The sequence below is a fragment of the Olea europaea genome, unplaced genomic scaffold (genome assembly GCF_002742605.1).
Source record: "Olea europaea var. sylvestris unplaced genomic scaffold, O_europaea_v1 scaffold792, whole genome shotgun sequence".
Lineage (NCBI taxonomy): Eukaryota > Viridiplantae > Streptophyta > Magnoliopsida > Lamiales > Oleaceae > Olea > Olea europaea.
The window spans coordinates 15406-29724 of NW_019266348.1; the positions used below are offsets into that span (position 1 = coordinate 15406).

General features: G+C 35.3%; 1 protein-coding gene across 1 annotated transcript; it reads right to left on the reverse strand.

The window, feature by feature from the left end:
- Nucleotides 1-1121: 1121 nt before the first annotated feature.
- Nucleotides 1122-2491, reverse strand: LOC111391430. Its single transcript, XM_023016649.1, has 4 exons — nt 2479-2491; nt 1893-2401; nt 1402-1820; nt 1122-1266 (listed from the first exon to the last, which is right to left on the reverse strand). Exons 1-4 carry the CDS (start codon nt 2489-2491, stop codon nt 1122-1124), a joined length of 1086 nt encoding a protein of 361 aa, XP_022872417.1.
- Nucleotides 2492-14319: the final 11828 nt, after the last annotated feature.

Below are 14319 nucleotides of genomic sequence, written 5' to 3' on the forward strand. Positions count from 1 at the left end.
ACTCCCAATTGAAGCTCGGCACATATCAGAGAAAGATGTCAAGGTACTTCAACTCGAAAGTCAAGAAGAGGTCATTCCGAATCAACGACCTTGTACTCAGGAGGGTCTTCCTGTCCTCAAAAGAACCTGGTTCCGGTTCTCTAGGCCCAAACTGGGAAGGTCCATACAAAATCAGAGAAGAGGTTTGACCTGGAACTTACTGGATTGAAGACATGAACGGCAAGGCACAACCCCGTCCATGGAACATTGAACACCTCAGAATCTATTACCAATAAATGTACTATCTTGCTGGATGACGTTTCCCAGCCTTTGTAACATTTCTATGGTTTAATAAAATTCAGTGATTAAATTAACGTGTTGTACTACCTCGTCACCTCGGAGGAGAGGGTCGCGTCCCACCTCTGGGCCACCTCGCTTGAACTCCGAGGCACTAGCACATGCCTCCCTTTGGCCAGACTGAACGTCAAGGGGAGAAGTCTCAGCATGGCTGCACCATCCACCATGTTTGGGATGCGTCGTCACCTCGGAGGAGAGGGTCGCGTCCTACCTTTGGGCACCTCGCTTGAACTCTGAGGCACTAGCACATGCCTCCCTTTAGCCAGGCTGAACACCAAGGGGAGAAGCCTCAGCATGGCTGCACCGTCCATCATGTCTGGGATGCGTCGTCACCTTGGAGGAGAGGCTCGCGTCCCACCTCTGGGCCACCTCGCTTGAACTCTGAGGCGCTAGCACATGCCTCCCTATTGGCCAGGCTGAACGCTAATGGGAGAAGCCACCTCACGTGAAATCTGAGGCTCATACAGTTATTACGCTTAAGTAAAGTTCATTTGCTTAAATCCGAGGCTCATACAGTCATTATGCTTAAGTAAAGTTCATTTGCTTAAGTCCGAGGCTCATACAGTCATTCAATCCAGTTGTTTAAAGTGATTGAAGTTAAGGTACCAAGTTAAAGTTATTTAGTTAGTGCTTCTGTCAACTTTTAAGTTCATTTGCTTAACGAGACGCGTACACTTGGATAAAGAAACAACAATGAATGAAAAAGGCATTATATTGATCGTCAATAAGGATTACAAAAGTGGGCCTCAGGCCATTACATTCGAAAGACTGAAAAGAAAACTAATCTAAGCCTGGGTAGACGGGGGAGGAGCCTCAGTACTTGGGGCTTCGGCAACTTGAGCATCGACATTTATCTCCTCTAGCTCAGCTACTTCATTACCCTGCACCTCCTCAGCAGGGGTCTGAGGTACCTCGTCCACGAATTCAGACCTGAGTTAAGTCAGATCCAAATTGGGATACAGTTCCTCTGCCCGCTCCATCACCTCAGCATAGGCAAAGTTTTCCAGTAAACACTGAAGCTCCTGTTAAGCCTCCTCTCTTACATGGGAGGCATCATCCACATACCACTTGATTTGGGTTTCCAAGAACTGGTAAGCCTCTTGGGCACCCGCCAAGGAGAGATTTGCCTTCTCCAGGGCCTCGGCGGTCACTTTCTGGTGCTCATTGGAGACCTCCACCTTCTTTGTCAGGGAGGTCACCTCGCACTGCGACTCATAAACCTCCTTCTTCAAAGCCTCAATTTGGGCCAAGGCAGACTCTAGCTTGGTCAATTCTTCAAGTTTTTGGGCCCTGACTTCTTTCGCCTCGGCTCTAGCTGCCTTCAACTCCTCTGCGAGGGAGGCCGTCTTCTCCTCCGAAGACTGGGTCCTTGTCTGAAAATCACTCAGGGCCTCCCTGTATTCAAGTGCGAGGCCAAAGGTTCTAACTCTTTGGCTCACCAAAGCCCTCGTCAGGTCGGTGGCATCGCAGGAGGAGGCATGCAACTGCCACTTGTCCGTCCAGAACCGGTAGAAGCTTTCTGGGACGCTCCGGACCTCCTAGGGAAGAGCGTCCACCAAGGCTGGGGCCAAGGTCTCCTCCCTTCCAGCTAGGAAGCTTGGAGACTTCCCCTTCTCTCGAACAGGCTTCTGTTTTGCTGCCTCCTCCTTAGCGGCTCTCTTCGCAGCGTCCTCTCTGGCCTCCTCAGCCTCGGCCTCTCTGACCATCTCTATTTTGATAGCTTTGGAAGCAGATGCGAGAAGCTTCGACTCGCCTGTTGATTTAGCCTCGTGGGACACTGATGTCCCAAATTTCCCTGACGAGCTGGTGATGTGCACCAGCTTCCTCCTCTTCGCCTCCTCCGGGACTTTCTCTTTCCCCCGAGGCTCTTTTAGCTTCTCCTGCCTCTGGGGAGCCCCCTCTTCGGAAGCCTTTGGTGTGCTATCCTTGGAAAGGCGTTCCACCCTGTCTTGGACCTCCTTGGCCCCACTGGACCCCAGCTTCAGGGGCCTCGCCTTGACAGTGGTTGTGGCCTTCAGAATTGTAGCCATGTCCGGAGCTGGGTACTCCCTCTTCTTGAATTTATCTTCATAGCACGTCAGGTCAGCACATCAGTATCCAAACAAAAGAACAAGAAAATTTACAACTGTAGGAGCTTCGTACCTCTGGAAGCCATCAGTCTAAAAATCCAGGAAGTAGCGACTCCTGTCGATCAGGTGGTCAAAGTGGCGGAGCTTCCGAGGCCTCTTATAGATGTCCTCTATCACCTCGAACTCTTCCCTACTGAGCTCGAACCTCGTACTACAATATGCAATGGAAGCCCCAACAGTTAGAAAATTTCAAGTGTTCATTGAGAAGTACAAGCAGGGGCTTGGAGACTCACGAGCTTCGTAGTACTGGGTCGGCACTGTGCAAGAAAGGGCCTTGTCCCCCTCACTGCCTGCCACTTTCCTCGCACCCAGAACTAGGACTCCTTCCACCTCTTGATGGAGGAAGGAAGTCCCACCACAAAGGGTGCGTGAGCCCCCCAAGGTGTAAGGTAATACCACCCCCTGGACTCCTTCCCTATGAGCCGATGCTGGAAAAGGGTCATGAATACATGAAGAGGCATGTCCTCCCCAAGTGACACCTCCTTCCACAGGAAGTACGAGCCGACCAACTGGCTCCACCCATTTGGCAGAACCTGGGTCGGCGACAACATGAAATTCCTTAGCACTGCCCTAAAGAAGGGGTGCAGAGGAAGACTCTTACCTACCTTAAACAGGTATTCACTGACTACCACACAACCCAGCCTCGGATAGCAGGCTCGCTCGTTCGGCTCGGGAACTAACATTTCTATGGTATGGGGGACACTGTATCTCCCCCTGATCTCCCCCAACCTCTTCCATGTCATACTTGAAGGCACCCTAGACGCCCCCCACTCTTCCGTATAATCTACTGGGTCCTCGGTCATGGCATACCTATCAACCTCGAAATCCTCCTTGTGACTGACCCCATAATCCAACGAAGCTACCGTTATCAGCTCCCTACCCGAGGTGGACTCCATTTCACAATATTAACACAGAAATAAAAGGGCTCTTATAAGAATAATACCTAAGGGAGGAACTACGCGAACGGAGATAGGCCGGAGAATGAAAGAACACAGTCTCGACACCGGAATGTTCAAGATTTCAGAGAGAATCAGATTGCAAATTTTCAAAAGTCCTGAAAAATGGGATTTTCTCACCTTTTATAGAGGTCCAGGACGAACCCCAGCCGTCAGATCGAAACTCAGTCAATCTGAACCCTCCATTGTAGATCAAATCCGAGGCGTTGAATTCAAATGGTTTTTCAAACCTACGCCTCAGATTCAAGCGTGCCTCCCACGCACCCCTTCCAACCCGTCTACTTCTAGAACCTCCAGCTGTCCTCATAATTGTGTTTTTAATTCGACAGCAGCAGGCGCCTTGGAAGTCGTACGGGTCAACCACTTTTCCTCGAAAACAAGCACAAAACATCAAATCATTGGCACAGCTATCGACGCAAAATCATTCCCATTGAGCCTCGGCTTCAACTTCAACAACCAGCCAACAAGCCTCGCAGGTTCGATTTCCCAACCACCTCGGCTTCCTCTTCAACATTCAGCCAACAAGCCTCGCAGGTTCGGTTCCCCAACCACCTCGGCTTCCTCTTCAACATTCAGCTAACAAGCCTCGCAGGTTCGATTCCCCAACCACCTCGACTTCCTCTTCAACATTCAGCCAACAAGCCTCGCAGGTTCCGTTTCCCAACCACCTCGACTTCCTCTTCAACAATCAGCCAACAAGCCTAGCAGGTTCCGTTTCCCAACCACCTCGACTTCCTCTTCAACAATCAGCCAACAAACCTCGCAGGTTTGGTTCGTCAATCACCTCGGCTTCCTCTTCAAGATTCAGCCAACAAGCCTCGCAGGTTCCCCCAATCACCTCTGCTTCAACTTCAACAATCAGCTAACAAGCCTCGCAGGTTCCCCCAACCACCTCGGCTTCAACTTCAACAATCAGCCAACAAGCCTCGCAGGTTCCGTTTCCCAACCACCTCGGCTTCCTCTTCAACATTCAGCCAACAAGCCTCGCAGGTTTGGTTCCCCAACCACCTCGGTTTCCTATTCAACAATCAGCCAACAAGCCTCGCAGGTTCGGTTTCCCAACCACCTCGGCTTCTTCTTCAACAATCAGCCAACAAGCCTTTGCAGGTTCGGTTTTCCAACCACCTCGGCCTCATCTTCAACACAGCCTCGGTCTCTTCATCGTTCACCTCCAGCAGCACATCTCTAACTCCAACCATGACATAAATATCTATACTTGGACTTGGGAGACTATTATTTGGGGTTCAAAAATTCCTTCAATTTTTACTTCATTAAAGTCCACGCATTACATAAATGACCATACTTGGATTTGGGGGACTATTGTTACGTATTGTCATACTTAGCCAACCTACCTGGGCCAATGGCCCACTCAGGCCGAACCACGTGGCACTCCAGTCGAGGTGATATATATTGCCGAGGTGGGCTATGACCGAAGCCCTTCAAGCCGAAGTCCACTAGCCGAGGCACCCTTTTACCGAGGCCTGTGAATGTAACCAAGGTCCACATGCTGAGGCCTATGAGCCGAAGCCATGATGTTGAAGCTGGTTGAAGTTAGCTGAAACCCTCAAGTGGAAGTATTGTATGAAATGGCCGAAGCCCCGAAGCTGATGTAGGAGCCTCCGAACCACAAGGGAGCATCCTCCATGGTCACTTCTCCCAAGAGATCGCCTACACAAAGATCTTATTCGAATGATTGATGGAACGTTTGTCATAAGCATAAAGGTCAAGCCTTGTTACTAGTATGGAGGCTCTGCACAAGCAATAAATGCGCAGCAAGCTAGCAAGTCAAGCCACATGTCTAGGATAAGATGTTTGAATAGAAGAGATGAGGGCACATGCCACCTCATCCAAGAGCTCCCATTTCACATGTATCACTATAAATACTTCCTTTGTGTAACATCAAAAGGCTAATGCAAGAATCAATACAAATAACTACACTTTACTCAACTCTCTCTCATTTACTTGCAATACACAAATCGAGTTTGTGCACATTTACTTTTACATTTATGAACACCGGTTGGTAATTATTGTACAATCGGATCACGAACAACCCGCCGGATTCCAAACGTCACCGTCCCGCGTCGTTGGGCTACTCCCACGCCCTTTGAACCGCTCGTTTTAGACCGTCCACGTGTATAAGCGTGTTGGACATTCGCCCACTGTGCGCGGGTGGGACCGGCATCTGTTGGCAACATTTTTTGGGATCAACATAACTCATATCGTTGGACTACTGACTTGAAGCTTATTTAAACCCTAAAAATTGAAATACGTTGAAAATCGGCTTTGCAATTAAATTAAAAAAGTTTGATAGAGAAATAATATTTCATCATGTATATCAGAGAATATATTTTATAATAGTAGTATGAGGTCATTACATAGATTTTACACTTTTCAAAATTAAATTTTTTTATAGAAAAATACACCGAAAGAAAATTATAAAATTTTGACTTGTCTTGTTGGAAATTTTTGTCACTAGATTAAAAAAAAAAAAATTCCTTCAAACTTAATTACTCGATATATTCAGCTTTACGTTGATGCAAGATATTCAACGTCCATCATGAAATTCATCGGCCAACAACGCATAATTGTTGTTCACAACAACCTTACTATGTGATTATGGTCACCACTAAATAATCATTGACAATAACAGACTTTGACATTGATTGTTGAAATTATAAATAATTTTGTTCATTATAATTCAATACAAAATAATTTAAAGAGTTTAATTATCGATACAATTATCATGTTAATATATAATAATTATATACATTTCAGATATTTATAAATTTTAACCTCCTTTTATCGTTAACATACATTATGTTCTAGGATTTGTGGATTGACTTACGAACTCGAATTTTTGTGGTGGTGGGGTTCTGAATACATGTGATACTTATCTCGATCTTTGACCCTTAATCTTTTATATTTTTCAATCTAATATCTAGGTTGATTTTTAAAACAATATTATTAATCATGTTCATTGTTATATAATCATACTTGTAACATATATGTCATGAAAGCATTTTAACATAACCATTCTTATCTTCCTTAATTTAGTCATCTGCAGTATAAAATATTTCATTATTATATGCTATTGTAAAATTCAAAATGTACACTCCAAGCAAGATTGTTGCTCATTCAATTTCACAAAACACAAATCACTATGTGAAGTATACTATACTTATCAATGGGATTGCATAGAAATCAGCATTTATGTAACTAATGTATATCTTCTTTTAGAAAATTTATTGAAAATCAAGCAAAATACATAAGACCAAAATACAATGTTAGATGTTGATTATTTACAAGCGATTTATTAAGAAAACTAATTTTTTTTTCATAAAATAAATTGACCATCTACACGACATTCATATAAAAAGTAATCTATAATAAAAAAGAAATAAGAAATATGAAAATACTCAGCGACGAAATGCTAGACAAGTTCTTCATATACAATAGACAACTTTCCATCACTTAAATAATTATTCATATATTATCATATTATATATTTATTCGGTTTACCCAATTTTTATAATCGAACTAGTGAGTAAAAAATGATATTTCATCGTTGATCATTATGACGAAATATAACTAATTAGACACGATTTAGTGCCACTTTGACATAATTTTTTGAAATTCAAAAATTGACTTTGAGATTGGGAAACTGTTAGTCCGTTAGGATAAATTTTTTAATGTAATTTATATTATTAGAAGAACTTTTCGAGAACACTAATATAAAGTAATTTTCTCAAAAAATTATTCTATGAAAAGTAGAAACAAAATTAGGTGCCTGTTTGTCACCTTTCAAATTTTTTAATGGTTTGTTACAATATCATTTTCCACCACACATTTACACGATAAAATATTCTCCACACAAACCAAAAATTTTTTTTAATCACACATTCTCTAAAAGATACTATTCAAAACTCTTTATTTTTTCAAATAATGGAGACAAACACGAGCTAGAAGTCCTGTCAAATAACCTATTTATAACCAATCGACTTAGAGTATTTTTAAGAGATTCTTTTAATTATGAAATGCTTTCTATTTTATAGAGTCAACTCTTAAAATTATGCTCTAAGAGACTCTTTAAATCAACATTTTAATTTAGAGAGTAGGGCTCTTCAAATTTGGAAAGTCAAACTCACTTTCTATAATTAAATGCATTCAAAATATTTCAATTTTTAATAAATGAAAATGATAAAATAATATAGAGATAAATTAATTAAAATAAAATATAGAGAAAATAGTAAATATTTTTGGGAGTACTAAAATTAAGTGTTAAATATAGCTTGTTAAAGTACTTTCTTTCTAAATTTATAGATACTCTCAAAATGATAAAACATATTCTTTAAAAATACAGAGTCTCTTGAAAATGCTCTTATATAAGTATGTAAACAATGAAACTTGAAAGAATCAATAAAGTTATTTTTGAACATTTCGAAGATTCATTAAACGAATGAATAGAAAACGTGTGTGCAGTTGTGCATCTGACCATTTAATATGCACATTTGTTTATTTGGTGAATTTTTTGAAATTTAGTCCATTGAATTATGGCCAAGTGTGAATACTTAACTATGATTTAGTAGCACAAAACGAAGTGTATGCAAGTTGCCAAATTGGGTCATACAATGAAACACCACCAAGATCAATAGGCACCCATAGCCTTTACTTCAAGAATGGATGACATTATACTAGTAGAGATTTCCTCGATTAATGTCAATGAAGTTGTTATTTTTAACCCTCCTAGATTTCCAACCAACATCCAACTTGAATTAAAAGGAAATAACTAGTAAATGATAAAATAATTAATTTTCTAGTTCTCAAATAACTTATTATGAGTGATAATTATTTTTATGAGTATTGACTTTTCAACGAGAAATACTATTGTATACTCAATTATCATAGTCGGTATTCTAAAAAGCATTCCTAGACGGTCAACTGTCAAGTTGATTGCCTAATCATGCTTTTTTATTTTTTATTTCTAATTTTTAGAAGCCTTTTATTTGACTTGAGTTTCAAAAAATTTCTTTGAAAAATGTATAATTGATTAACTATATGAACTAGTATTTTATAATTTTATATGTTTGCTATATATTCTTTTAATTATTCAATAAATATTAAAATAATCACTAAATTAAAATAATATTAAAAATAAGAAAACTTTTTTTAATGTCTAGATCTCGTCTAAGTTCATAAAGTTTAAAACTTGATCATCACATCTTGTCATAATTTATGCATTTTAGAATACTGATCATAGTAGAAATTGTTTTGGAATTCATCGTGCAAATGTAGTCATATTGCAAAATTACATAAGTTTTGTGTGTTTTATCTTCTTAATTCAAAAAAAGAGAAAATATATGTTACCTATATATTTGTTTTCGATGCTACTATCCCACTTACATTTAGAGGGTGTTCGGTGGGATTAAAATTAGATTTTTTAGTAGATTGTAATAGAAGTTTTTGAATTGTGTCATCGTGTGGTTGAAAAGTTGTCGGATCCATGAAAGATGTGATTAATATTGATTGTTTGACTTTGATTTAAATTAAAATTAGATTTTAATACAAACCAAATAGGCTATTATATTTTTAAGTAGACACAACAATTTATGATAGATCCAACTAAATGGATCATAACTCATTGCAATTTAATGAATTTATAATTTAACGTCACAAATGTTGTCACCTAAATTGGCGCTAAATATCATTGAGGCTATATGATTATTGATTCAGCTGTGAGATTGGACACCACATGGGGCAATTTCTAGTTTATTTGTTTTCTATACTTTTAATTTTCTAATTAATTTAATTGTTATTCACTTGCACATGAATTGTATAGGGGTAAGTAGGTCTTTTATTAATTATGTTTTTCTTTGGCAAATAAATTCGAAATTCAATTAAAAAAATAAATCAAATAAACTAGAAATTGCTTTGTTCATCTCACAATCGCACTAGTTACTTCTTCATGGTAGTTGAATAATTTTCCTATGGCGTAAACTGATCAAATCTCTATTAAGTCGATATAGTGTTTTGCCAATCCAATTTTATGAAGTTAAAAGTTATGTTTTCAAGCTTTGACTCAAGCGAAACATATCTTGTAAAAGGTACGTGAATATTTATCAAGAGTTAGAACATATTTGAGTAGTTTAAAGCAACTTACTAATCGCGTCTTTTGACATCATTAATAATGAAAGTTTGTGAATTATGGCACAATAAATTGATGATCACTTCAAAAATTATTTTATTTTGGATTTATGAAATATTTGTAGCCATAAAATTGAACTGTCAGCAGTATATTGGTGAGCACACTAGTTTCTGAGCTTGTTTGGTATAGATTTTAAGCCAATTAAAATTAATTTTTTGACCGTTCGTATTAACAGCTACTCTAGGAGGAATGTTTTTATGCGGTGCTAACGATTTAATAACTATCTTTGTAGCAAGAACGATAAATCTCTTTATGATAAACAGATCCATTTTGCAAGTTCATTGTTACGGGTAGTTCCTTCAAAGGATCGGACTAATGACGTTTCACTCTTCCATCCGTCATTTTTAAATTCTTCTCTCACAAATAGACCCATTTTATCTTTAACGACCAAAAAATCAATTATTAAAATCCCTACCAAACAACCACTTTATCTACATTAATATTTCAGTTTCTATACTTTCCCACTGCATTTCATTTCAAGGCCTGAGTACGTTGTCGGGTGCCAGTGCCAATCCTCAAAACTCTGCATTTATTTTTTTAAAGGTCCATTCATAAAGGTTTAGTCTATGTTTGGTCGATATGTTTAAAACTGCTTATTATCTCAAACTCAATTTTTTTTCCTTCAAACACACCAACCACATATTTTATAAAACTTACAATTTTTATTAATTTTATAACCATACATCTGATCAAAGCATGTTTGAAATTTGAATTGTCTAATCTTCCAATGAGATAATATCATTTGACGACCTAACTAGGGACAAAATGAATAATTTATATTTATTGATAACAAGACACATTAAATGGGGATATACTAGAAAAAAATCATTTATATCATCAACAAGAAAAGTGACCTATAACTTGGAACGGGGGGAAAAGGAAATCATGTCTATTTTTATGAGACAATGGAAGTATTATTGTCCTTTTTAGAGAAAAAATAAGAACAACAAGAAGAAGACTATGAGATTGTTTGATAAAGATTTTAATAAAAAAATTTAACTGATTTTGACAAAAGTTAATGAAATGTGTGGCTGGAACATCAATAAAAATTGTAAGACATATGTAATAAATTATTGAAACTGAAATTTGACCCGTTGAAAGTTGATAAAATTTTAAACAAACAAGCATTGTGTGTTTTAAATTTGAATGGAAATGTCCTAACTGAATTTTATATTATAAATGTAAAATTTATTATTTGAAAAGGCGAATTCAACATGGGGAAATGTCCTAACTGAATTTTATGAAGGAAATTTTTATTTGAAACCTTTCATGCATTCTCAATGCAACTACATTATGTCAAATTATTGGTGATTTTCCGTTTAGGGGCGAGATCTCTGACGTGGTAAATTTAACAATAGAACTCATATTGTTGGACTATTGACTTGAAGCTTATTTAAACCTTGAAAATTGAAATACATTGAAAATCGACTTTACAGTTAAATTAAAAAAGATCAATAAAGAAATAATATTTCATCATGTATATCAGAGAATATATTTTATAATAGTAGTATGAGGTCGTTATATAGATTTTGCAGTTTTCAAAATAAATTTTTTTTTTATAGAAAAATGCACCGAAAGAAAATTATAAAATTTGGGCTTGTCTTGTTTAGAAATTTTTGTCTCTAGATTAAAATTTTTTTCCCCTTCAAACTTAATTACTCGATATATTCACCTTAAGTTGATGCAAGATATTCAACTTCCATCATGAAATTCATCGGCCAACAAACATATAATTGTTGTTCACAACCACCTTACTATGTGATTATGGTCACCACTGGATAATCATTGACAATAACAGACTTTGACATTGATAGTTGCCTTGATATTAAAATTTTATAATTTTGTTCATTATAATTCTATACAAAATAATTTAAAGAGTTTAATTATCGATACAATTATCATGTTAATATATAATAATTATATATATTTCATATATTTATAAATTTTAACTTCCTTTTATCGTTAGCATACATTATGTTCTAGGATTTGTGGATTGACTAATGAACTCGAATATTTTTAGTGATGGGGTTCTAAATACATGTGATACTTATCTCGATCTTTGACCCTTAATCTTTTATATTTTTCAATCTAATATGTAGGTTGATTTTTAAAACAATATTATTAATCATGTTCATTGTTATATAATCATACTTGTAACATATATGTTATGAAAGCATTTTAACATAACCATTCTTATCTTCCTTAATTTAGTCGTCTCTAGTATAAAATATTTCATTATTATATGCTATTGTAAAATTCAAAATTTACACTCCAAGCAAGATTGTTGCTCATTCAATTTCACAAAACACAAATCACTATGTGAAGTATACTATACTTATCAATGGGATTGCATAGAAATCAGCATTTGTGTAACTAATGTATATCTTCTTCTAGAAAATTTATTGAAAATCAAGCAAAATACATAAGACCAAAATACAATGCTAGATGTTGATTATTTACATGCGATTTATTAAGAAAACTAAATATTTTTTTTTTCATAAAATAAATTGACCATCTACACGACATTCATATAAAAAGTAATCTATAATAAAAGAGAAATAAGAAACATGAAAATACTTAGCGACGAAATGCTAGACAAGTTCTTCATATACAATAGACAACTTTCCATCACTTAAATAATTATTCATATATTATCATATTATGTATATATTTGGTTTACCCAATTTTTATAATTGAAATAGTGAGTAAAAAATGATATTTCATCGTTGATCATTACGATGAAATATAACTAATTAGACATGATTTAGTGCCACTTTGACATAATTTTTTTGAAATTCAAAAATTGACTTTGACATTGGGAAACTGTTAGTCTGTTAGGATAAATTTTTTAACATAATTTATATTATTAGAAGAACTTTTCGAGAACGTTAATATAAAATAATTTTCTAAAAAAATTATTCTATGAAAAGTAGAAACAAAATTAGGTGCCTGTTTGTCACATTTCAAAATTTTTAATGGTTTGCTACAATATTATTTTCCACCACACATTTACACGATAAAATATTTTGCACACAAATCAATAATTTTTTTAGTCATACATTCTCTAAAAAATACTATTCAAAACTCTTTATTTTTTCAAATAATGGAAACAAACAGGGACTAGAAGTCTTGTCAAATAACCTCTTTATAACCAATCGATTTAGAACATCTTTAAGACACTCTTTTAAATATAAAATGCTTTCTATTTTATAGAGTCAACTCGTAAAATCATGTTCTAGGAGACTCTTTAAATCAACATTTTAATTTAGAGAGTGTGGTTGTCTCTTCAAATTTGGAAAGCCAAACTCATTTTCTATAATTAATTGCATTTAGAGTGTTTCAATTTTCAATATATGAAAATAATAAAATAATCTAGAGATAAATTAGTTAAAATAGAGAAAAGAGTAAATATTTTTTAGAGTACTAAAATTAAGTTTTAAATATAGCTTGTTGAAGTACTTTCTTTCTAAATTTATAGATATTCTTAAAATGATAGAATATACTCTTTAAAAATAGAGAGTCTTTTTGAAAATATTCTTATATAAGTATGTAAATATAAATGAGTAATATTGAAACTTGAAAGAATCGATAAAGTTATTTTTGAACATTTCGAAGATTCATTAAACGAATGAATAGAAAACGTGTGTGCAGTTGTGCATCTGACCATTTAATAAGCACATTTGTTTATTTGGTGAATTTTTCAAAATTAGTCCATTGAATTATGGCCAAGTGTGAATACTTAACTATGATTTAGTAGCACAAAACGATGTGTATGCAAGTTGCCAAATTGGGTCATACAATGAAACACCACCAAGATCAATAGGCATCCATAGCCTTTACTTCAAGAATGGATGACTTTATACTAGTAGAGATTTCCTCGATTAATGTTAATGAAGTTGCTATTTTTAACCCTCCTAGATTTCCAACCAACATCCAACTTGAATTAAATGGAAATAACTAGTAAATGATAAAATAATTAATTTTCTAGTTCTCAAATAAGTTATTCTGTGTGATAATTATTTTTATGAGTATTGACTTTTCAACGAGAAATACTATTGTATACTCAATTATTATAGTCGATGTTCTAAAAAGCATTCCTAAACGGTCAACTGTCAAGTTGATTGCCTAATTGTGCTTTTTTATTTTTTATTTTTAGAAGCATTTTATTTGACTTGAGTTTCAAAAAATTTCTTTGAAAAATGTATAATTGATTAATTGTAGGAACTAGTATTTTTATAATTTTAGATGTTTGCTATTTATTCTTTTAATTATTCAATAATTTTTAAAATAATTACAAAATTAAAATAATATTAAAAATAAGAAAACTTTTTTTAATGTCTAGATCTCGTCTAAGTTCATAAAGTTTAAAACTTGATCATCACATCTTGTCATAATTTATGCATTTTAGAATACTGATCATAGTAGAAATTGTTTTGGAATTCATCGTGCAAATGTAGTCATATTGCAAAATTACATAAGTTTTGTGTGTTTTATCTTCTTAATTCAAAAAAAGAGAAAATATATGTTACCTATATATTTGTTTTCGATGCTACTATACCACTTACATTTAGAGGGGGTTCGGTGGGATTAAAATTAGATTTTTTAGTAGATTGTAATAGAATTTTTTGAATTGTGTCATCATGTGGTTGAAAAGTTGTCGGATCCATGAAAGATGTGATTAATATTGATTGTTTGA

Bases quoted from the DNA above. Each gene is read 5' to 3' on its own strand.
- LOC111391430 (XM_023016649.1), bottom strand. The intron at 1,821-1,892 runs GTGGACGCTCTT...GACAAGTGGCAG, and splicing joins AGACCTTGGCCCCAGCCTTG to TTGCATGCCTCCTCCTGCGA. The intron at 1,267-1,401 runs GTATGTGGATGA...GACTTAACTCAG, and splicing joins TTGGAAACCCAAATCAAGTG to GTCTGAATTCGTGGACGAGG.